This window comes from Triturus cristatus, chromosome 4_1, assembly GCF_964204655.1.
Source record: "Triturus cristatus chromosome 4_1, aTriCri1.1, whole genome shotgun sequence".
In the NCBI taxonomy this organism is placed as follows: Eukaryota; Metazoa; Chordata; class Amphibia; order Caudata; family Salamandridae; genus Triturus; species Triturus cristatus.
In genome coordinates, this window is record NC_140585.1 from 800,309,532 (window position 1) to 800,332,864 (window position 23,333).

General features: G+C 43.0%; 1 protein-coding gene across 2 annotated transcripts in view; it reads left to right on the forward strand.

Annotated features, from left to right (window-relative positions):
* Positions 1-23,333, forward strand: part of CEP83 (centrosomal protein 83) — a 259,250-nt gene that overhangs the window by 37,433 nt on the left and 198,484 nt on the right. For both annotated transcript variants that reach the window (XM_085653397.1, XM_085653398.1), the window contains exons 5-6: positions 6,932-7,063; positions 13,814-14,065. In XM_085653397.1, the coding sequence (XP_085509523.1) occupies positions 6,932-7,063; positions 13,814-14,065 (384 nt within the window). The remainder of the gene's footprint in view (positions 1-6,931; positions 7,064-13,813; positions 14,066-23,333) is intronic.

A 23,333-nucleotide genomic window follows, 5' to 3' on the forward strand; every position in this document is an offset into this window, starting at 1 on the left:
TTGAGACTTTGTGATATATCCATAAGCGAGTGCGCCAATGTGGCTACAAAGCTAAGTGGGCAGAGCTAGATGAAACAATGAATAAATATCCCTCCTCATTAGCAAGTGACCCTTCTGCTGCACTCTACAGCCAACCTCCGCTCTACTCCCATGAATCAAGAAAAGTAATCACAATTTACCCCACAAACTAATGCTGTATGCTGCTGGACACTTGTCATACAGAAGCACAGAGGAACAGAGTAACAAGGGAAACAAGGACAGACCTTGCACCTTTGAAGAGCCTATATCTGCTGTATTTATCACTTCATTTCACAAATGAACACCTTAAGGATTGGAACTGGAGTATGTTATTGTGGATTGGCTCCCTAGACGTCTGCCGCCAAACTCTTAGGAACCATGGGTTTTGAGTGGGAACTTTATTGGTGCTGTAAAAGAATGCAATTTCCAAATTAGCAGCAGCTGAGTGCACAGCATGTCCTTAAAACGCTTCACTGGCAATATCCGATTTTTCAGGTGATTTCTGTCCTGCCGTATAGGGTCACCTACATAAAATTGTACATTCAACTTCAGCATTGTACACAAAGAGATGAAACGTTAATTTTGACATAAGTCATATTGGATGCTTTAGCAACAATTACGTTTATTACCATATTTATTAATTGTAAGATCGCAAAGCATCTTGGTATTAGTTACAACCTAAAGTAAACCATCAAATGAGGAGGAACCTCCCTTACCATCAATACTATAAGCTCATACAGACAATAAGACAACAAAAAAGAACCATTGGTTCAAAATGCGCAGTGAGCGTCACTATAAGGTTGAGGTGCGTCTTCATTGATGGATTTAAATACTTTGGAAATGCCCCTTCCACCCAAATGTAGAATCTGCGCTCTTTTCTGTATATTGTCCACCTTTGTTGCTTCAAAGAAAAGCAGCATTCTCTCCACCCATTCTTTCCATTTGGGAGCCTGCGCTGATAGAGCTCCTTTGACGGTGAAAGCTTCTACTGCTGGCAAGGACGCCGTGGCGCAGCTGTGGTTGTAGGGAAAGTCCTCAGCGTCCCTTACACTAGCACTCCTCACCACCAGCAGATAGGAGACAGCCTCTCTCTCCCCTGGCACTCCTTTTTAGTCATTGTGCAAAACAGCACCTCCGTAGGAGTATAAGGCTTTGGCAGCACAAATCCCCCAGTTCTTGTGTGGCACCAAATTTCTCACCGTAAGCCTCCCTGAGCACCTGTCCAAACGTTCTCCTGAAGTTCACTACCTGCAGGGGGCCCTTCGCACTTTTTCAGGCCTGACACAGGCTGTTTCCAGCAGCAAAAGGATGTCAGATGCTGGAATGAGGGCCAAACGATGTGTAGAGGCTCCTTCCCCTATAGCACCGTCTATCGTGTGGCTTCCGAATGTATGGGGCGTGTACTGAGCTGCACTGGGTCACTCGGCACGAGCACTGCAGTCAGTGGCCGGCCACCTCGCAGTGCTGGGAGCAGCAGAGAAACGAAACCACTCGTTGCCAATGTCATGTTGCTGGTGACCAGGGGGGCGGCCACATGTGAAGGCAGGCCAACATAAAAACGACCAGCAGACACAGGTAAGGTGCGTGCCTGCCCCAGCCTGGGTCTTTCACCGACGTCACACCCGGCCAGGGTGTATTTATTAACTAAGCACCACGTGGGGCAGAACAAACCATTTCTACCGATTCCAACAGAGTCATATTCCCTGGGGCCCCCTTTTCCTCCCCAGGGATTACACTATTCCTCCCAATCCTGTTACGTCACGAGAGTGAAACATCAGCACCCTCTCTGTCATGCCATGCTGCCGTAGGCTACGTGCCAGAAGGGCAAGCTCTCACCCCCACACCCCCCCCCCCCCCCACTGCCTATGCTTGTCCTCCAGCACACTCTAACCTTACCCCATCGGGGGCAGCTCCTCACAGCTGCATCTCTGCCCAGCTGTTTCACTGGCCTCTGTGGCTTGCACACGCCGCTCTCCTCGATTGAAGGGGGAGGGGAAACGGCCCCCAGATGTCCTCCCGCCACGACCCCGCACCGTCTGGATGCCTCTGGAGTTAGTTACGACAGGGCCACTGCAGGATTGACAGGGCTTTTCCACCCGTCGATGCAGAGCTCAGCAAGAGGCGACCACCACCATTGTGCTCCAAGCTACGCCAGTTAGAACAGTTTAGGGACATAAAGAAATTGTATCATTTTTATGTAGACGGAGGGCAACTAAGGTGACTCTCCATAGAAAAAAAAAAGGATAGGATAAAAACTGAACCTTTTATGAAACTGTACCCTCTTTTCTGTCTGATCTGATTATTCCATATAACCTTACAAGAACCCTCGATCCCAACACTTCCCTGCTGGTAAAAAGACTTAAGAACTGTAAAACCTGAGCCAGTGGCAGAACATTTAGGGTCATAGGGACAACAATTTGGAAAGAGCTTCCTTGAAATATCCGCGCAGTTAATAATTGTCTTTAATTTAGAAGGCAGTTTGTGCTCCTCTAGCTGCACAAGCCCAGACCTTGCTGGCTTATTGAATTTTGGTTATTCTCATTTGATCAGTCGTTGACTTTTTTGTTGTCTTATTGTCTGTATGTGCTTATAGTACTGATGGTAAGGGAGGTTCCTCCTCATTTGATAGTTTACTTTAGGTTGTAACTAATACCAAGCTGCTTTGGCGATCTTACAATTAATAAATATGGTAATAAAAGTAATTGTTGATGAAGCATCCAATATGACTTATGTCAAAATTAACGTTTCATCTCTTTGTGTACACTGCTGAAGTTGAAATGTGGTTAAGTTAATGTAACCTGTTTGATGGGTGTAGCCAACACTTCATGAATTCTGAGGTAAATTGGATGTATTAATTATTCGAAATAACCTAATTGACATGTTGCTTAATAGTCTGGGCTTATATTGCCAGTGAAGCGTTTTAAGGACATGCTGTGCACTCAGCTGCTGCTAATTTGGAAATTGCATTCTTTTACAGCACCAATAAAGTTCCCACTCAAAACCCAGGGTTCTTAAGAGTTTGGCGGCAGACGTCTAGGGAGCCAATCCACAATAACATACTCCAGTTCCAATCCTTAAGGTGTTCATTTGGGAAATATAGTGATAAATACAGCAGATATAGGCTCTTCAAAGGTGCAAGCTCTGTCCTTGTTTCCCTTGTTATTCTGTTCCTCTGTGCTTCTGTATGACAAGTGTCCAGCAGCATACAGCATTAGTTTGTGGGGTAAATTGTGATCACTTTTCTTGATTCATGGGAGTAGAGCGGAGGTTGGCTGTAGATTGCAGCAGAAGGGTCACTTGTTAATGAGGAGGGATATTTATTCATCGTTTCATCTAGCTCTGCCCACTTAGCTTTGTAGCCACATTGGCGCACTCGCTTATGGATATATCACAAAGTCTCAAGGCTGAAGAAAGGCAGCATCCTGGTAATTTTATGGGATTGGCAGCTCTTGGATAGATCTTGTTGAGTTATGGGCTCATTTCCTGGATGACAGGTGGAAATACTTCCATTCAGGTGTTGGTGTGCTGAAGGCCTTTTACTGAAAGGGTAAGTTTTTTGAAAGGCTAAGTCTTTTCTGAAAGGTGTACTTTTCTGTAAGTTCTGAAAGGGCGAGTATTTTCTGTGTGTTAGGCGGCTAGTTTGGTTATGTGTATAATTTATTTGTCTCAGAATTGAATTAAATCAAATAAAACATTTTAGCTCAAAATATAAAAGTTCATCATTTAAGCTAAAAAGTATGTCGGAATCAAAAGAGCCTTCTGCTGCTATGTAAAAAGAGCAATGAAATGCAGAGTGCCTCCGTTATTTGTGCATATCACAAGATATGCAGTGGCAAAAGCTTTAGAATGCATTTCTAGCTGGCACTTCATTGTTTGTTTGTAATTTGCAAACCAGCAGTTGGCCATCTCTCCAATTATTCTTCTGCCTGGACAGTCATGCCTGCACAGACACTTCAAAAAGTAAGGTTGGTCCTGTTAATTTGGTTAATTCAAAGACTGCCCCTTGGCACATATTCACTTTTTGCTAAAAGCATGTGACTCCAGTGATCTAAGTTGATGGTGCTATATTGCCAGTGACTCAGACGGAGTTGGAAGAAAACATAACCTTAAAAAAAGCCATTTGGTGAAGCTTACAGATTCATGTAGTAATATGTTTTTGCAACTTTATCAAGACATTTCTGTAGTTTATATTTATATATCTATTTACAAATTCCTGCCGTAATAAAATCCGTAGAAACAGCATTACGCATTTTATAGTGACAACAAACCTTTTTTTAAAATTTTTTAATTTGATGCAAGACACTTTATCTTACTAATTTGATGTCCGCATACGTAGTACATTCGTGAACAGTAATATATGGTTTTGCATATCACCCAAACTGTTATTGTGAGATTTCATCATTAAATAATATTTTTGTGCTGATACACTATTCACCAGTTTCAGCAGACATAGCTGAGGGGATATCTCCAGTGTATGTAGTGTAGTTTTGGCTATTGTTGCAATTATTATATGCCAAAGATCTCAGATTTTAGGATAGGCCTGCACTAAATGGAGAACGTCCGGTATTTCTTCAGGACATCTAGCACATTGTGCATCCTGTCTCAGTCCTCATCTCTGGAGGCTGGCCGGTGTGTTGTAAAATTGATGCAGGAATTTGAAGTGTATAATACACAGTCCATAGTTGGAGGTCAGTGCCCCTGTTTGTGTAGAGCACAATTTGCCTCCGACATGTGAGCATCTAATGTCCTTTTTTTCTCTTGCTACATGTGTCATCATTGGGGCTTCGGTTTGCATAGTTATACGGGCGAGTTATGCATAATACATTTGGTAGTAGGGTTAGTGTTTTAAACTCTGGAGGCTCAATAGGATAGGAGGGGAAGGCAGTCTTAATAGCCTCTCTTAATCTATAATATGTAAAGACTAATAGCGGGGATCGTATGACATCTTCATTTATATCATTCAAATGAATAAATCTGCTATTTGGGAAAAGGCCACCTAATCTGCTTCAGCATGCACACTTGTTTTTCCTCTGATGTGACCGTACGTTGAGGATGATGCAGCAACAACAACTCAGGAGAATACAGAACTGGATGTGTTGCCCAACTATCCATTCTATGCTACGCATGTAATGTTGTGGTAAGAATATTAGTTTGCATCTAATGGACATGGGTGACAATTATCTAGTTCTATTGTAATGTGTAGGCTAAGAAGAGTTGGTACCTACCAATATTGAGTGAATTGCTCCTGTGCACATAGGCAATACAATTTAAAATCAGACGAGTCCCCCCTGTTCATATGCTAGTGGGATGGTTTCCCAGTTTACTCTAGGCTGTTTTCCGGGCCATATTAGTTGTATTAATGATCTTATGGTTTTGAAAAACATATGATTCAGTATTATACCTATTAATCATCTTTACCAAGGTTTCTCGGTCTGCACAGTAGGAGTAGTCAAAATGTATGATTCTATAAGTGATACCACTGGAGGAAAACTCGAATGGTATTTCGTCAAAGTAATGACTACTGAACTGTTACCCAATCACCCTTTTTACACCATAGCAACACATCACTGTTCAGATGTTGAGCTCTTTTCTGTCTTAAAATGAGCTCCTCATCTCTTACCTTCAGTAAGTGTATAATATGAGTCTTTAGGAGTGGGTGTCCAAGAATCACCGGGTAAGTCTATTCAGTAAATAATCTTTGCCTCTATTTTTATCTCTCGGTTCTGCTATTAATTTGTTTCTCTGTGTTGGTCCTTTTCTCAACCATACTGTTTCTCTAATTCTGTTGATCTTCATCTCTGTTTATCTGCCATCTTTCTTTTTCTAATTCCTTTCATTTCCTTCACCTCATTTCCTCTTATCCTCTTCTTTTTCCTCTTTACGCTGCTTCCATCTTTCTCCTAATGTATCTCTCTTTTTTGGTCATCCAGTCTTTCTCATGTTGCATAAATACCCCCCACCACCTCTCCTCCTGCTTTTCTGCTGTGGGCAATCAAATACAAGATCAGTTGATATAAACCGTTGTCCTCTGATGTGCCAAGCAATGAAAACTATAGCTTCAAAATTTAGTGAAGGTATAGTACTTAGCCTGCAACACTGAGTCAAAGTTTTTTATTCCTTCAATTTTCTTAATCTCATACAGTTAAATGCTTGCTAGCCATTCCAAATTAGAGGCAATTGCACAGAAAACTGCCCTTGAGGGCCTGCTGATTGTGCTCAGACATTAAATTGTTTTAATTCAAAATCGTGTGCAAGAAGTTATTTGGTTCAGCTAGTGTTAAGATAGTACGGCACTGATACTCGCTTAACTCATTATAGTTGGAGCCCACTGGTGCAGAAATGTAGCAAAGTCCATTGCTGTTTGTGTAGTCGGGAATCCAGCAAGACGGACTATTGGTGGGCTACAATACGTGAAGTTAATTTACTAAAGCACAAAGCAGTTACATATGCACTATGTAGAGCAATATGCAACAAGAATTGAATGTCTTCCAGCTCTTAAATTCACTATATTTCTTATATATTATGCTTGAAAAGTAATGCTTCACAAATAGTACAAACTAGTTGTATTTTGTTGCGAACATTTGGTGTAAAATATGCTTGACACATTTGTCATTATGTAAGAAGGGTGTAAGGTGCAAATTAAGTATACTTATTATATCTCCACCTTTTGTAGAACAATAATCAACATGATCCTGAGTTTAAGTTATTTCCTAACTTGGGCATCTAGCTAAGCAAACGCTGGCTATGTAACGTCACAGCATGAGTTCTGATTTCCTTTATTGAGTGGGGATGGTATGAAGCATGAAAAACACAGTCACTAAATATTCAACTAAGAACAAACCTTGCTCGTTTAGCTATTCGTCTAATAATTGACATTTTAGAGAAATCATGCGCTCTTGTTTTCACTTTTTAGGAGGTGGAAAAATATAGGTCCGAATACAACAAGCTAAGGTATGAACATACCTTCCTGAAATCTGAATTTGAGCACCAGAAAGAAGAGCAGCAACGGATTTTAGAAGAAAAAAGGATTAAGCAAGAAGCTGAGGTAGGCAGGGATTGTCATCTCAAGTGTTATTACTTAAACTGCTGATTTTTTTTGTCACCTCCCTGTATTGGTCTTTTAGGTCAGCTGGAGTTCCCTGCAGCACACCAGGATGTAATCTAACTATGCTGAGTGCTTTATACTTAAATGTGTCTTTGGTTCGCACTTAATGATGCATTAAATGACTGGGTGTAGCCTGCCCCCTTACTGCAGAGTGTCCTCTGTGTCTCAAAGCATGCTTCTACATGGCATGCCCTGTGTAGGAAACAAAGCAGGATTCAACAAAAAGAAATAGGAGTCCAACTTATTGCTAAATGAGAGGTAAATCCAGACAACAAAGAGTTAATTCATTTTGTGATAATAGTTGACAGTGTGTAATTTTTCCTTCGGGTTCGATACCTTTGTATGTATTAGCATGATACATAAATGTAGGGAGTCTGCTAGTCATCCAGTCAGGAGAGCAACGTAGCTATACTTGTTTGCTGCCCCACTAACTTGGTTGTTGCATATAGAATGGCGGTCAAAACTGTTATAGACCTCCACACTAGGTCAGCACATGTGCATTTGGTTGGGGTAACGTAACACAAGAAGACTCTACAATGTAAGTGCAGTGGTTCTTTACTCCTATTGTAGCTGTCAATGTTTTAGGATCTAGGTATGTTGACCATTAATTGTCATATCATTAAACCGTCATCCTCATTTCCAGGTTACAAACTAATATATAGAGCCCTCCTACTTCATTGATTGAGTAGTTTACTACCTGGCATATGGCATCTCTTTTTAATCTGTGATATAAATGAAATGAATTGGTGTTCGTGAGTAACTGACATTCCGTCATTCAGCCAGACAGTGAGCGAGTCAACAAAGGAGGCCCTGAACTGAAGCATCTGATTGAGTGTGTTGGGGACAGCACAACACGCCACTTCACCCAGTCTGTCCACGAACATGTCCACATCCATAATGTCTGTATAGTTCCAAAATCACATGATATTGTAAAAAAATGTTCACTCACCAATTGAACTGTCTGCAAGGGTTTGTTAGAAACTGGGTTTCTTGTTGGCTATGGTATCCAAATTCTCCCTCACCAACTGAACTGTCTGCAAGGGTTTGTTAGAAATTGGGTTTCTGGTTGGCTATGGTATCCAAATTCTCCCTCACCAACTGAACTGTCTGCAAGGGTTTGTTAGAAATTGGGTTTCTGCTTGGCTTTGGTATCCAAATTCTCCCTCACCAATTGAACTGTCTAAAAAGGTTTGTTAGAAATGGGGTTTCTGGTTGGCTAAAAGATAAACCTAAGCCAGGCAGAACCCACCACTCTAGTCAGGGCAGAAAAGTTACACACCAAAGATAACCTGTGCTCACCCTTTGGTAGCTTGGCGCTGAGCAGGCAGGCTTATCAACAGAGGCAATGTGTAAAGCGTTTGCTCAACACATTTTTATTTTAACGAATTTGTATGTAGCGCGAACTTGACCCGGTATCGGGTATCAGAGCGCTTTACATAGCACCAGTTGCGTTACATGAGGACGCATTCATTTTTGTTAGGCACTTGGAGGTTAAGTGATTTGCCCAAAATCACAGGATGTTCAGCGTCATTACAGAGACTCGAACCCAGTTCCCCAGATCCGAGGTCGACCGCCCTAGCCGTTAGGCCCACTCCTCTCACCATTCTCACAGCAACACAAGGAATACACCAGAAAAGAGGTTCCACGCAGGATTGTAAGAATATACATATAGTATATTATATATAACACAAGACCAAAACAACGTAAGTCACAAATACTGTGCATACAATTCCATTTCTGAAAATGTACTTCTTATTATGACAATGCAAGAATCAAAACGCCATACATTATACATCAAGGCACGAAATTCAGCAGTTTGGAGGAAAAATACATAAATCCCCAAATATCACCAGTAGTACATTCATAAAGTATTAAAGTATCACCATAAGAATTTCCGTAGCAGTAAGCCCATATAGGCACAGGAACCTCTTCACTCCTGTTAACGGGGTTATGGTAATTGTTGTGGGCTTGGTTGAAACGAGTGCATTAGTAGAGGGCACAGGAGAATCTGTGCTTCTATTATACTCTATCTGGTAATCCAGCCCCAAACTGTATGGCTTGGAAGCATCTGCGCCTCTACTATTGGGGCTACGGTACTTCTGAAGAAATGAATTAGCAACCATGATTCTTGTTGTGGATCACTCCGGGATGCATGAGGCATCGGAGCGGGGAGATTTGGAACCCACAACATCCTGGGGACAAGTCTAAATACTCAACCCTCCCCGCCCCCTGCCTCAAATGGCCAGTGTGGGATCCAGCGAGTCCGGGGCCCGTCTTAGCCGCTCGGACCTGCCACACAACCGAAGAATCACCATGGAGCCGAGACAGTCCCCCACAAATTCTAAGCTGGTAAACCCACGGCTGGCCTCAGTGCCTGTAATATGCTAGGAATCCCCACTAATTCAGGGGGAGCCACAGAGACCTCTCTGGCCTGTCTAGCAGCCCCGTCTTGATTTCAGGCTCCCTGAGCACAGCAAGGATGGCCGCGCACTGGCTGGCTGGCAACTAGTCAAGGGAGCCCCCGCTCTCTCCCCTCATAGAGGGAAGTGCTCGAGGCCCCAAGTAATCTGTTCTCGAATCCCTGCAGCGCTTCTCCGCTCAGATTGCTGTACGTGTAGACCTGCCAAGCATAGGGTCGATGTAAAAGATCGGTTGATGCCGGGAACTAACATGTCGTTGCTCAGACCCGCGCTGCCTTAGGGATAGAAACCGAAAGCTACACATACGCTGACTAGGGGGCTAGGACACAGCGAGAAAACCCACACTCAGGGTGAATCCAGCGCTCACCACGCATTTAATGGCAGCAACTTTTCTAGGAGTGCCTTCAGTCCCAGCTCCTCATGAGAGCACGCTGATCTGTATGGCACAGGGCAATTCACAAGCACTGTGGCACATCGAGGTACCTTTTAGAAGTGTGCAACAATCCCTTTCAACCCAGACCTGGCTCCAGATATCAGTGGGTGGTAAATTAGCCCTTTGTGTGGGGGCAGGACACAGCCTATACAGTTGTAAAGTGTGAACGTCCTCTCCCATCAGTATGCAGATCAATGCAGATGTAATCCAGTCACACCCAACTCTTCGTGTGTGATGGCTGTCCTGAAAGAATGCTCAAAGTGTAGCTGTCACCCAGGCCCAGACAGGGATTAGAATCATGCTGAAAAGCAGAGAGTCAAAAACACAGAGCAACGCCCCCTTTCTAAAAGTAACACTTGATGGAAAAGTGGCATTTCTAAAATAGCAATGTAAAATCCAACTACACCAGTAAGCAGAATTTATCACCACTATTCCAAACATACCAAACATGGTAACGCTACTCCTTTCTGGTCCGGAATTACCTCTTAAACATATATAAGGGATTTCCCAATGCTAGCCTATAAGAGGAGTAGGCCTCACAGCAGTGAGAAACATAATAGTCACTATCAGGACATGCCACACAATAAAGGCACATATCCTACCTTTTATGTAAACAGTACCCTACCCGTTGGGCTGCCTAGGGCTTACCTTATGGGTGACCTATGTGTAATTAAAGAGGAGTTAAGAACTTGGCAAATAATTTTAAATGGCAGTGTAAAGTGGCAGTAAACTGCGCGCACAGGCCCTGCAATGGCAGGCCTGAAACAGGTTTGAAAGGCTATGTCAGTGGGTGGCACAAACAGTGCTGCAGGCCCACTATTAACATTTAATTTAGAGGCCCCGGGAATATGGTATACCACTTTACGAGGGACTTACAAATAAATCAAATATGCCAAAGCGGTATGAACAAATCATACCATGTTTTAAAGGAGAGAGCACATGCACTTTGAGCACTTTACCACTGCTAATCAGTGCTAGAGTCCTAAAGCCAGCAAAAAGAAGGTCAGAAAAGTAGGTGGAGGAAGGAAAAATGCTTGGGGACAACCCTGCAAAGGGGGCCAGGTCCAACAGGGTTTATTAACAAACGAAAAATGAATAACCTGTTAATCACAGGACCAACCAGCCAGTGGTTGCCCAGGGAGTGAAGCATGCTGCTTGTACAGAGGTATAGTTACAACCAAACAAAGGGAGCATACAAGTGTCTATAGACTGAGATCATGAAAAGGGAAGAAGACGGCCTTCAGTTGTACCAAGAATGTAAACATTTTTGGACGAACATGCTAATCAGCAATTTCTTACCTTGGGAGCCAAGATGTGAAAGAGAGGGTGAAAACTTTCCAATAGGCATTTCTTAGCATGAGCTGGAAAACCTGGCAAAAGCTAGTTATGGTTACTCTAATAAGATCATTAGTTCAGATTAGCCATGCACTTACTTCAAATAAGGGAGTTAATTTGAGGGACAAACTCACCTGCTCTGCTTATTCACTCACTGAAAGAAGCACTCCAATGCCTCGTCAGGGGTTGTAAGCGCTTCATAAATACATTTACAATTCAACCCATTGAGTGCGGAGACCCCCCTGGGCCGTGATATGTGGGGCAGTCAGCCCTCAAAATATTTTTCCAACAAAAGATATCGAGGGCAAAAGTGTATCCTTTTTCTCCAACATGTTGGCAGTTCTAAAGGTACCCAGCATTTGTAGATTTCCCTGGAGGAAACCGAGAAGGTAGACAAATTGTAGCAAAACTAGGGGTTTTTTTGGGTAGGGATTGCTGTGTAAGTGTTTTTTCGCTCCTCAAAATGGCATCAAGAAAAGTGTTGCTAAACTAAGATCATCCTCTTTCCAGTTTTCAGGAACAGACAAAGGTATAGGTTGCATTGGAAAAAAGTATGAAACCCGACAGTGAACTTGCAAATCTATACATGTATGAAAAGTAGAAAAAATTCTTAATTCGGCAAGTGGTCATTTTTGTACATCGCCATGGGGTTCTGAAAGAAACTAATTGTTGATATCAAAAACGAATGTGACCAGGTTACAATGTTTTTTACATGCGCATTTGTTTCTTGATGGCTGATCTATACACATAATGTATAGCTCGCAGAGATATAAGGTGTTTCTTGGTTGTCCCAAAACATGTGAAGCACGGAACCATCAGCTAAGCTTAAAGCCCACCAGACTACCAAGGGCAAAAAAAAGTGAGAAAAGAAATGTTGTGTGAAATAGTCTCGTCTTGGCATCATGCCCTACAACCGTGCCCCAGATAGTCATTCTGCACCCCAGATGAAGCACAATAGAGGGGCTTACCCCCTTTCTATAAGCCAAATGTGACAAAATTACGCACAAAGGAATCCAAATTTCCTCTGGCTTGCCATGTGGGTGGCCGTGCAAGGGCCTGTTGAGGCAGAAAGACTGTGTAAGATCTTTGGGTGAGGGGCCTGGCCCGGCAGAACGGACCAGTTCCCATCCAATTTATTTTAAAAATGGGGGGAAAAGAAATTAAGGGCTCAAATTACACATCGAACAAACGGTCCCTTTTTGCACCTTGGGACATTCTTAATTAAGGCAGTGCATCTGATAACAGATACATGCTGTCCTCGGCACAGGAGCAACCCCCAGTCCGCCACCCCAGAGGGTCATTCAGGTTGTTGTCCTCTAGGGTTGGAGGTGTGGCCCGATGTCAAGTATGTTTTATACTAAATCTATCCCTGGTATCTAGAGGGCATTCTGGTTTGGAAAACAAATTCTTCATTAAAGGGTCTTGTGTTAACTTAAATTGTGTACCATCGTGAGATCATCAAAAGACTGAATTTGATATAATATGTTCATCACCCACTAAAATCGGATTTTAGGAACTGCATTTAACTATTACTTAAGTATATTGAAAACAGAGTGCTGGGTCATATTGTCATAAGTGTTTGCGGTTTTTTTTTCTCATCCAAGAAGGAGGTGTACTGTCTGCGTACCTTGTATGCATCTGACGTGAAATAAAATGATACCAGTTGGTCATAGTGGCATGCACAGTATTTTGTCTTTTAAGCCTCCGCTGTTATTATGGATCTTTCATTACATTGTCAATATGAATACATTTCTATATCCAAGAATGACTCAATCCGAAGTAATTTCATGAAATAGCTATTAATTTAACATGCAAACTGAATTTCAAAAACTAATTTTAGTCTCATTTGGAGTGTTCGATGTATCTTACTTGTACTAATGTTATTTAGGTTAGGTTGGTTTGGTAATATTTGTCGAGCCCTCCAAAATCTATAGAATACCCCCTTGTTATCCTTGTAGTGTAGGTACGTGTTTAGACTGTTGGGTGGAAAGGAAAAACGATGTTGACCGAATCTAGGGGAAAAAAGTCGAGTTCTTGTTTTTCTTCCCCCTGTTGGACTAATTGATTAACTTGAAAAATGTATATTTGTTTGTTATCAAAAAGTGCTTTTGTGAAAATATCTTCAAACTGATATTATGGGCTGAATACCTGAATTTTTTGCATTTCCTACATAACCTGCTTTAAAATATATTTGCGGATAGGATGATGCTGTATCTCTGAAATTAGATTCAATCATGATGTGGCTAACAGCCAGAACCATTTTTAAATGTGTAACTGTTATAGCCAATGAAATGGAGGAGTATGATATTACCAAAGGTCTTTAGCAAGAGCACTGCTTGGTCTGTGACAAAAACCCCATTGGCTTGTGGCTTCCTGTCATAGTACCACTCAGAGGAATACATCATGCAGACTGGTTTTTGTTTTATAGGTAAGTAATGTTTTCCTCCCGTGTCTTTGTTTAATGACTTAATGTCGGCTTAACGTATCTTCCATTATAACTAGATTGCACGGCTAGAGAAGGATAAAGTGGAGATGCGAAACCAGCTAATGACAGTTGATCCAACAAGAGACAGTAAACGTGTAGAAGCACTCCTGAAGGACAAAGCTCAGCTAATTCAGAAATTAAAAGGCTTTGAAGTGGAGGTAGCAGAATTACGAGCTCAGCGAGACCATTCTGGCATGCAGGCTGAAAATGTCCATAGGATACAGGTGCGACAGCTGACCGAGGCGCAATCTACAATTCGTTCTTTGGAGGTAAGATGTGCACAGATATCTTATCACTAGAAAATAGCTATTAGATTTACAAATTTTAAAGGGGTGCAATGTGTTCTAGTGAAAGAGTACAGGCATTGCCTGCCATTGGGGCTGGAGATCTATATTAAGTACACACTTGATTATCTGGTTTGTGAAAAATCCAGAGGATTGTAGCACAACTTCCCATTCTTAAATAGTTTGTCTTTGCTCATTTTCTGTGAGTGGATCTGCCTGACGACTCCTGATTAAAGTTTGATCTACTTCTGAATTGCTTTACACACTTACTAATTTTAAATAATGTTTTGTGAATTGGGCCTTGAATGTCCCTGGGCCTGTCACATTCTTAGAAGTAGATGATTAGATGTAGGCTGTAAATTGAATATCTGGAATTGTTTTGTATCTTTCTAAAATGAGGCACACGGCAATGTATGCTCTGGAACCATATACACAATATACCACTGTTTTTTTATCAAAAGCAGCTGTTCTATATTCAGTAATGTCAAGGTTTCATTTTCCACAGAAGTGCTGTCATCTCCCACTTTAGTCATGAAAAGTTTGCAAAAATATAATGCTTCTATAAGCATTATTTACACATTTGAGCCATTTGGTGATTATCCTTGTTTTGTTCTGCACCTGCTCTTTAGCTTTTGTGTTGTCACAAGACTCTTGTTTTGTAACATCGATTTTACAGTGTTTGTCCTTTCCATGTCTTTTGTAATCCAGAAGTATGGATTCTTCTTTTGCATGTGCATGAATAACATAAAAGGTCTTGCAGTCACTGGAATGCTAAGCTGGACCCACACCTGTAGAAGTGTCTTTGTGCTGTAAACTATTAAACTGCTACAGAATCCCTCATCGTAAGGTCTTGGTATTCATAATCCACTACCAATTGTGGATGATAGCCTTCTAACTTCAAACAGTGGAAGTTGTGAAAAAACTAGAAGTCAAATGTATCAATTCACTGTCCTTCCCCCACATGTACGGTCTGTAACTGGCACGTGTTTCTCTCTGAATAAATCCGTTAAATTGTTTTTGATTTTCTCTTTCTAGCCGCAAGGTAAACATTGGCTTTTGCATTAATAACTTCGTAACTTGACTACTGCAATAGCCTTTATGTACTCCATTTTATCTCTTATATTGCAAGATGCAGGGCTTGACTCCATTTTTAAATTCAGCTATTTCCCTTTCATGTATGGGGTTGTGTTTTAATTGAGTTTTAAATTCTAATACATTCTAAAGAACTGCCTTTCCCTGCTGCTCATGCCAATTAAGGCAGGCTTTGAGTAATGCATCTGATATGGCCAACAGTTTTCGGAGGCAGGCATACCTACACAAAGCCCGGGTGTCACATTTAAGGAACTTGCAGCTGGCGAGTGTGTTTTTGTGTTTTATGCAGCAAAATTCAATATAGTTTTTTAGGTCTCGCCTGACCCAGCGCTTGCGCTGGTCTGGCGAGACTTTTTGAGAGGGCTCCAAAAAGTGCTACCAGGCCAGCCTAGAGCTACAGTGCATGTGCGCGGGCGCGCGCGCCGCGCTTGACCGTGATTACTTTCACTTTCGCGGCTGCGCGACCGCTTGTTTACTGAATGTACTTATGCGCACTATGAACTCATAGGGCTATTTCTCTGTAAAAGCTTACCTGTACATTGTAACAACTGAGCAGCAGAGAACCTGCACAAGGACAATACCAACAGTCATAGCAGCCCCAAAGAATACTTTACTTGCTCTCAGAAACAATTGCCTAAACTTTGTGCAAATAAGTCAAATAAATTGAGGTCTAAAAGTGTTGTGCATAACTGAGAGGCTCTTAATGGCAGCCGTAAAGAACCGAGAGGAGGCTTCCCAGGGTAGGGCTCTTTTAAGCAAACCTTGTCTTGAAATATTACTTTCATCATCAGCTCTCAGAGAAACCTCCACTGCTCTCTCTCCCCTTCTGACTGGAGTTCAACGTGCCACATTGGCTCCTTTGTCATCTCAACACAAGTACACCAGCCAGTCAGAGCTCACCCTCTTCAGACAAAACCCATTTCCACCCCACCGACTTGCTTATCATAGAGAAATACTAGGTAAGCATGTTGAATCATACGTTTACGCCTGACATGGATGAAATATGTAGACAGTATCTTCCTCTTGGTAATCGACTGGAAACTGGGTATGCAGAATTTGACACAGTAACTACAGGTTCTGCATGATTTCCCTGATTGTGTTTCCGTTTCCAGGCTAGTGTTTGGAAACACATTTGCTTTTGCTTTTGCCAAGCGCGTTCCTGCACCCATTAAAACCTGTAATTGGGCGGGGCAGTAACTTTATCCGTCAGACTTGTAAGGGACCGCTAACAGGATGGACTTCCACACACGCACTCCCCAAAGTATCTTTTTTATTTTAAAAACATTTCCCCATCTATGCACACAATAAGTTGAGAACCAAACAGGACATCGTTCCTGACAACAATCAGTAGAGCTTATTGAACAATATGGCCTCTCTTCTGTCTTCTCATTATAACACCAATCATTAAGTATGAATGTAAGGTAATTGAATTGTTTAAGAAATAATTGTTTCAATCACAATTTTTCCTTTCAGGTCGCAGGCTATTGGAATTAGTCACATACGCACAGAGTCATCCCCATTTTTAGTGGTAAATCCTTCATGGTAGCATCAGGTAGGGTGGTATTTCACACTAATACTTCCTGTAAGCACCATCTGAATCTATAACACTTAAGAAGGAATGGGGAGTTTTTAAATTACCTGCTTTGTCAGGATCCAACTGGTCAGACAGGCCGAGAACCCGTATTATCCCTAAATCCCTGAAGTTAGCTGATACACCTGTCGCAGGAAATAGGGGAAAATAGGACAAGCATTGGCATAGCCAATAGGTCTCGCCTTTGGGGCCTTATAAGTGTTTAACCATGCAACAGATAATGTTGTTGCACCAAGGATATTGTGCTACATAACTAAATACTTATAAGGTCCCAAAAGCGAGACCTATTGGCTATGCCAATGCTTGTCTATCAATGTTCTTGATTAACTTTTATTTAAAGAGACTCCACTAGGATGAAGACTGTTGTGTCTAGATAAAAGAGCAGAGCTTCTCTACTGACTGAGTCAGTAAGACTTACGGGTACCATTAATAGGTGCTCCTCCCTTCACCCCTACCTCTTAGGTCCTATATCATCTGTATTAGAGGGGAAACCACTGGTTGTGCACATAAGCAAGTAGCTATGGGAAGAAAAGCACCAAGTCATTAGGCTTAGGGTCCTGTTTTACTGGATTACCTTTTAATCTGTCATTCTGTTTTTGGAGCTACCACAAAAGTGTTTTCCAGGCTCAGAACACAGAGTCCAATAGAACATTGGGGAAGTTCCTAACTTTGGAGGCTAAGCTTGCTTCCCTATTGGACACGCACTGGGTAACCGGTACCTGGGGTGGGGACACGAGCTATGTTACTAGAGAATCTGACACACCTCTTCATCTGCTAAAAGTACAGTTCAGTGGCTAGAGAACCCACCACTTATTTTAAAAGCCTCATGTGGGGAATTTAAAGAATGGGTGTAACAGGAAGGAGATTCGGCAAGAGGTTTAAATTGTCAACTGGATCGTTACCTTTTTTATCCAGTTTTTTGGAACACTATTTTGCCTTTGCCTCTGAAGTACTGGAATAACAAATGGTACTACAGCCTATAGTGCGCCTTATGACAAAAGCTAAACATATTTGCTCCGAGAAATTTGAATCATATTGCAAGGCTCCTCTGAGGCAATTGTTCATTACTTCAAGGAGCAAATGTGGGTATTCTCTTCAACCATGTTATTATCCTTATTTGCGGCACTGCACATCTTTGTTGAGTAAGGCACTTTTCCATCTCTTGCTCCAAATTGTGGTGAACTTGTTGTACCAGTGTTTTTAACATATGTGCATGTGCCCAGACTGGTGGTAACCAACATCTGTGTGCATACTGTGAATGCTGCTTCATCACTCCCTTTATTATAGTCTGCATTTCCAGATACAAAGACCATCGCATATTACACTCCAGTGTCTTCTTTGAAAGAGATTTATCAGCAGGATTATTCAGTGTCCTTATGAAAAATATCACTAAGTGTCAAGTGATAAATCTTTTCTGACCATTTTCTTGCCGATTTAATTCCGCCATTTAAAGATACTTTTCTTACTTCCATGCCAGGTGCTTTAACTGTTCTGTAGTGTAATATGCCAGAGCTTTCCAAAGAACCAGAGATTTAATCCTATAGGGAGGGACAATTTCATCGTTACCCGCCTAAGAGATACAAAGTGGATATGGTAATATTTTCACCTGAACCAGACCATGAACATGAGCCCTTAAATCTTGCTAAGCAGTTGCATTCAAACAATTAAAAAGCAATGAAAACTTTACATTTACTCCCTGCTTTTAAAACTGCTTTTGTGGCTTAAAAGTCCTCGGTGTAGTAAGAGATGTGTACCCCTACCCTGAGTGCCCAATTGTACTGTTGTCTGGATCCCTAATGCTGAGTTTTTGTCATAGGTGAACACAGATCATTCTTGTGTGCCATGACATGTGGTCTTGTTTGACCGGGAGGGGAGCCCCAAAGCTCTAGCCTCATAGTGGTGTAAGGCTACCGCCTTCACCAGAAGTAGTAATTCGTAGCAGCGAAAAGGACCGTTTTATCCTGTATTACTGGAGTGGGGCCTACAAGCTCACTCGCCTTTTTAAATGTTCTGCTGCTGTGTGCTTACCTCACACTTGGCCTTCATCAGGTAAGTTGTGGAATGGTGTGCAGCGCAGGAGTGACTCTGCGTATGTGTCTGGGAAGGGTACAGTCCAAGGATGGAGCAATACTGTGCAGTGCATGTGTGGAAAGTACGTATGTTGAGCGGATTATGTTACATGAGAGTTGTAGTGCTTTGCAGTGCGTGTGTGGATAGAGTATGTGCTGAGTATGTGTGTTTACATGAAGTACAATACTTGAAGGGTCAAGAGTTGTGCAGCACGTACATAGTAAGTGTGTGTGTTGGCAGTCATGTGTTTTTTTTGATAATAAATTTATTTTGGTCCTCATCACACCATCTCATTCTTGCTAGCGTGTTCCCATTAATCCCCGCTTCCCTGACGATGGGGGGATGGGCGCAAGGGGGAAAATCCCAGACACAAGATTATTACTGTTCCGAAGTGGCCTCCCCAGGCACAAAAGTACAGCAAGCATGGCTTCATCATCGGACACCCTTGCTGTATGGCAATCAGTGTAATATCTTTCAGACCCCAAACAGCTCTGGGGATCACACATTATGTCCATTTGACTTATTAACTTGATATTTTCTGAAAATTCTTTAAAGAGCGGTGCATTTGATGATTTCCAAAGCTTACATATCTCTCACCTTGCCAACAATATCCCATAGAAAACAAGCTATGTTTTAGCAGAATTCCAACAAAAATAGCCATCTGAGCTAATTCCAATAAATACAGTTTGAGGGCTTATGCCTCACCGCTATAAATCTATATGGTGCTCTATAATATTACTGATGAAATTACATACAGTGTCCCAATAGGAGGCCAATGTTGGAAATTGCATAAAAATGTGTATATCATCTGCCTTTACAGCCTTACATTTTGGACATCCGATATCTTCCCCAGCCATTCTTGACCGCTTACTCGGAATCCAATAGACCAAGTGAGTCTTGTGATGATTTTTCTTGAGTTAGGCTGATTTCACCTCTGCATATAAATTCGTGTTTTGAAAAAAACACACCCTGATTAAAGATAGAAAAGCATCAGTGCTGAACAGTGCACCCAAGGCCTGAGGGTGTGTGCTGAATGCATGTGTACCTGCGTGGCTACAATGCATAGAGGTTTTAGTGCTGAACAGAAAGTGTGCTATTAATGTACACTGAGGGAATGCCTGCTGTGGTACATTGTATGGAGGACCCTGGGATTCCTGTGAGCTGGGTGGGGACACAGACTGGGGGTAATAGGATGAGACTCTCTTTACATTTCAAAAGACTGCTCTTTGATTTAGTGATATTTCACAAGGAAGGGGCCTGGACACATCTCAGGAAGGGAGATGGGGCTGATAAGAGAATCATAAACAGTAGAGCAAGGGGTCTGAGATTAGGCTTTTGATGCTCATATCATTGTGCTGACATTCAGGTGTGAACTCTGGTCACTTCCATGAATTGTGTTGTGTACAGTCAGCTTCCGAGTCGTGCCTGCTGTAGCTGACCTCTTTCATGAAGAAAGATGAAAAAGAGAAGTGGCCATATCAAAAGCAGCAGAACCCCAACATAAAACGTCAAAGACCCAGACCCTAAATCACATTTGGTGTCTTGAAATGGACTATAAGAAGGGGAGGTTGAGTCCCCAAAAATCTGTCCGGCAGACTGTGTGAGAAGGGAAGCTCTGCAAGACTTCTGCCTGTGACCAGGACTAGGGGCCAATACCTGCTACTCTCTCAGATGTATGAGTGGACATCACCCAGGGCAACCAAGACCACCTGCCCTGGACCACCAGCGCCTGCCTGCTTGCAAAGACCAGTGTGCCCTGTGAGGAAGAGGAGAGCATTGAAGGGGAACCTCACAGTTAGGGCTCCCTGTGGGAGGTGTGAGGATTTAGCTGTGCACCCATCAGGAGCATGTATACTGCTACCCCCATATGCCAAGAGAGGCCTGCTGTAGACTGCCAAGTATTGAGCCCTGTGTGTAGGGTGCCAAGCCCACGCAGCCTGGTCACGGTAACCCCATTTGCCAGATGGGGCCACTGGTAATGATGATGTGTGACTAGCTTGCCAGGACTCCTGAATGCCTAAGTGTCCAACCCATATGCCAGGAGGGGCCAAGCGATTGCACCAGAGGAGTCTGCATTGTATCCGGAACATGCCGTATCAACCCCACATGCAGAGGGGTGCTGTCTGGACCAAATCATCAAAGACTTGGGGCCGTCTCCTGGAACTGAAGTGAGGCTGTGACTGGCGGGACTAGCCACACCGACGGATCTGCCCTGACTGCCCACCCGTGGACCAGGAGTATGCTTAGGAGGATGAAGCACCCTCGCTGGACTCCAATACGAAACAGAAGGACTGAATTCCTCCACCATGGAGACCTTGACTTATCACATCGCCGTGAGCTGGAAGCTACTCCGATCGCTGGGGAGAGTTGCTGCATCACCCTGGAGAGTGAGCCTGGGCCTGAATCGATTACCAAGAGCAGCCCGACTTCTCTGAACAGGATCTGATCTTGTAAGTGCCTACGCTGAGGGCACCTCTGTAATGCTTCTGTGCTGCTAAAGGTGCTGTGGCACCATAGACACTTTTGACTGAAATTCTGAAAAGTCGAAGGGGAGGCCAGCTTAATAGTTTGCATTCCTTGATGCGGCTACCAGTGAATGAAGAATAACCCTGAACACGTTACATGAAGGAGGGTGGATCAGGGATCCCCTGTTTTAAGGGTGATTGTGTTATTGCATTTGAACGTTGAATCTCTTTGCATGTGTTAGATTTAGACAACTTCTGAAAACATGGTGTTTGAGGCATGTGTGAGTTGTAGATCACCTGCTTTGCATACTCCTGCCATCTAGTGTTGTGTCCGCCTGTTTGCAAGTTGTTTTGCTTCGAAGAAGTCTTTGCAGTCACGAGGTAGGTGACTCCTCCTTTCGGTAATAGTGCGCATGGGCATTGACTCCATTGTTAGAGTATTTTTTTCCGCCATCGGGTGTGGACGTGTATTGCGGCGCGCCGGTTCAAAGCAGTTCTTTAGGTATCCCTCGGTGCGCAATCCACTCTACCCGCGTCGGTACTGTTTCGAACGAGTATTGTACTTCTCCGCGTATCATCTCTGTTGAGGAAAACCTCTATTTTGATCGAAGATCTCCAGGAAGGCCATCTGGCCTAACCGCATCGGTCCTCTTTGCAGTCGATGGAACGGACTCCATTAAAATTCTTACCTCGGTGCCACGCCAAGTAGCCACGCACCGACTCGCACCAAGTGTACAACTTGTGCTTGTCTCTGGAGCACAACAAACAGGACTGCGACTCATGTAGATCGCTCCGGTATCGTCGGGCTCGACGTCGCAAGATGCAGAGTCAAAACATCGAATACACGACGCACAAGGGGCCGAGGAAGAACAAGAGGAACATGTCTCCATTCCAGAATCGGACTCAGAGTTGGAAGAAGACTTGCCTCAGGGTCAGCGTACCTTGAGTACAGAACGCCCCTTAACCCAAACTCCAGCTCAGCCGAAACAAAAGGCTTTGGTCCCACCCCTGCCATCGGGCCACGGTCGGCACCGACATAATGTTTCTGACGCCCCACCCTCCCGCTCCGTACCGAAACATGTCTCTAAGCCTTCCGGCTCTGAATCAAGTTGGGCGAAATCTGGCACCGAGCAGAAACCTTCAGGCTCGAAGCTGAAAACCGCTTCAGAGCTGAAGTCGTTGACACTAAAAACAAAGCCTTCTTTGGCACCGAAATGTTCAATGCCGAAAAGTGATTCTACCCCGGCACCAAAATCCTCAAAACCTGTTCCTCCGAAGCTGCAGGATCCGATTTTCTACGCCCCAACCCCCAAATCGGACCCAAAACAAAAGGAACTTCATATAAATCCAGATACATGACATGTTCTTACCAAGTCACCTCAGAAACACAAACCTGAGTCTGAAGACGCACCTTTCTTTATTAATTTCAAGAGGAAGAATGTGGGTACTAACCCTTCCCTTCCATCTCTTTTACCACGTTCCCCTACACCAGCCTCTCCACCTTTGCCTCATTTACTGATTACACCAACTAACTCTCCACCACCACCACCTGACAATGATGATGATGATGATGAAGATGGGGGGACAATATTTTACCAGTAGACCCCTGGAAGGATTATCACAAAGATTCACCTACAGATAACGACCCAGATCTTTACCCTGCAAAGCCTTCCCCTCTTGACGAATATGTAGGGTATCTGAATTACTTGCTAGAGGTGCACAATGGTACTGTTACAGAAGGAATCTTTCGAGGAAGATTTCCTATTCGAAACGCTCAGTACCACACAAAGGGCTAGTCACACTCTACCAATGCTTAAAGACATGATGAGACATGCCGATAACATCTTTAAAGATCCAGTGCGGGCTCATGTTCTCACCCCCAGGATTGATTAAAAATATAAATCTGCTCCTTCAGATCCAGTCTTTATTAAAGGACCGTTACCACTAGACTCTTTGGTAGTCTCTAATGCCCGTAAACAGGTCACAGACTATAGGTGATGCTCCCCCTCCAGACAAGGAGGCATAACTATTAGAC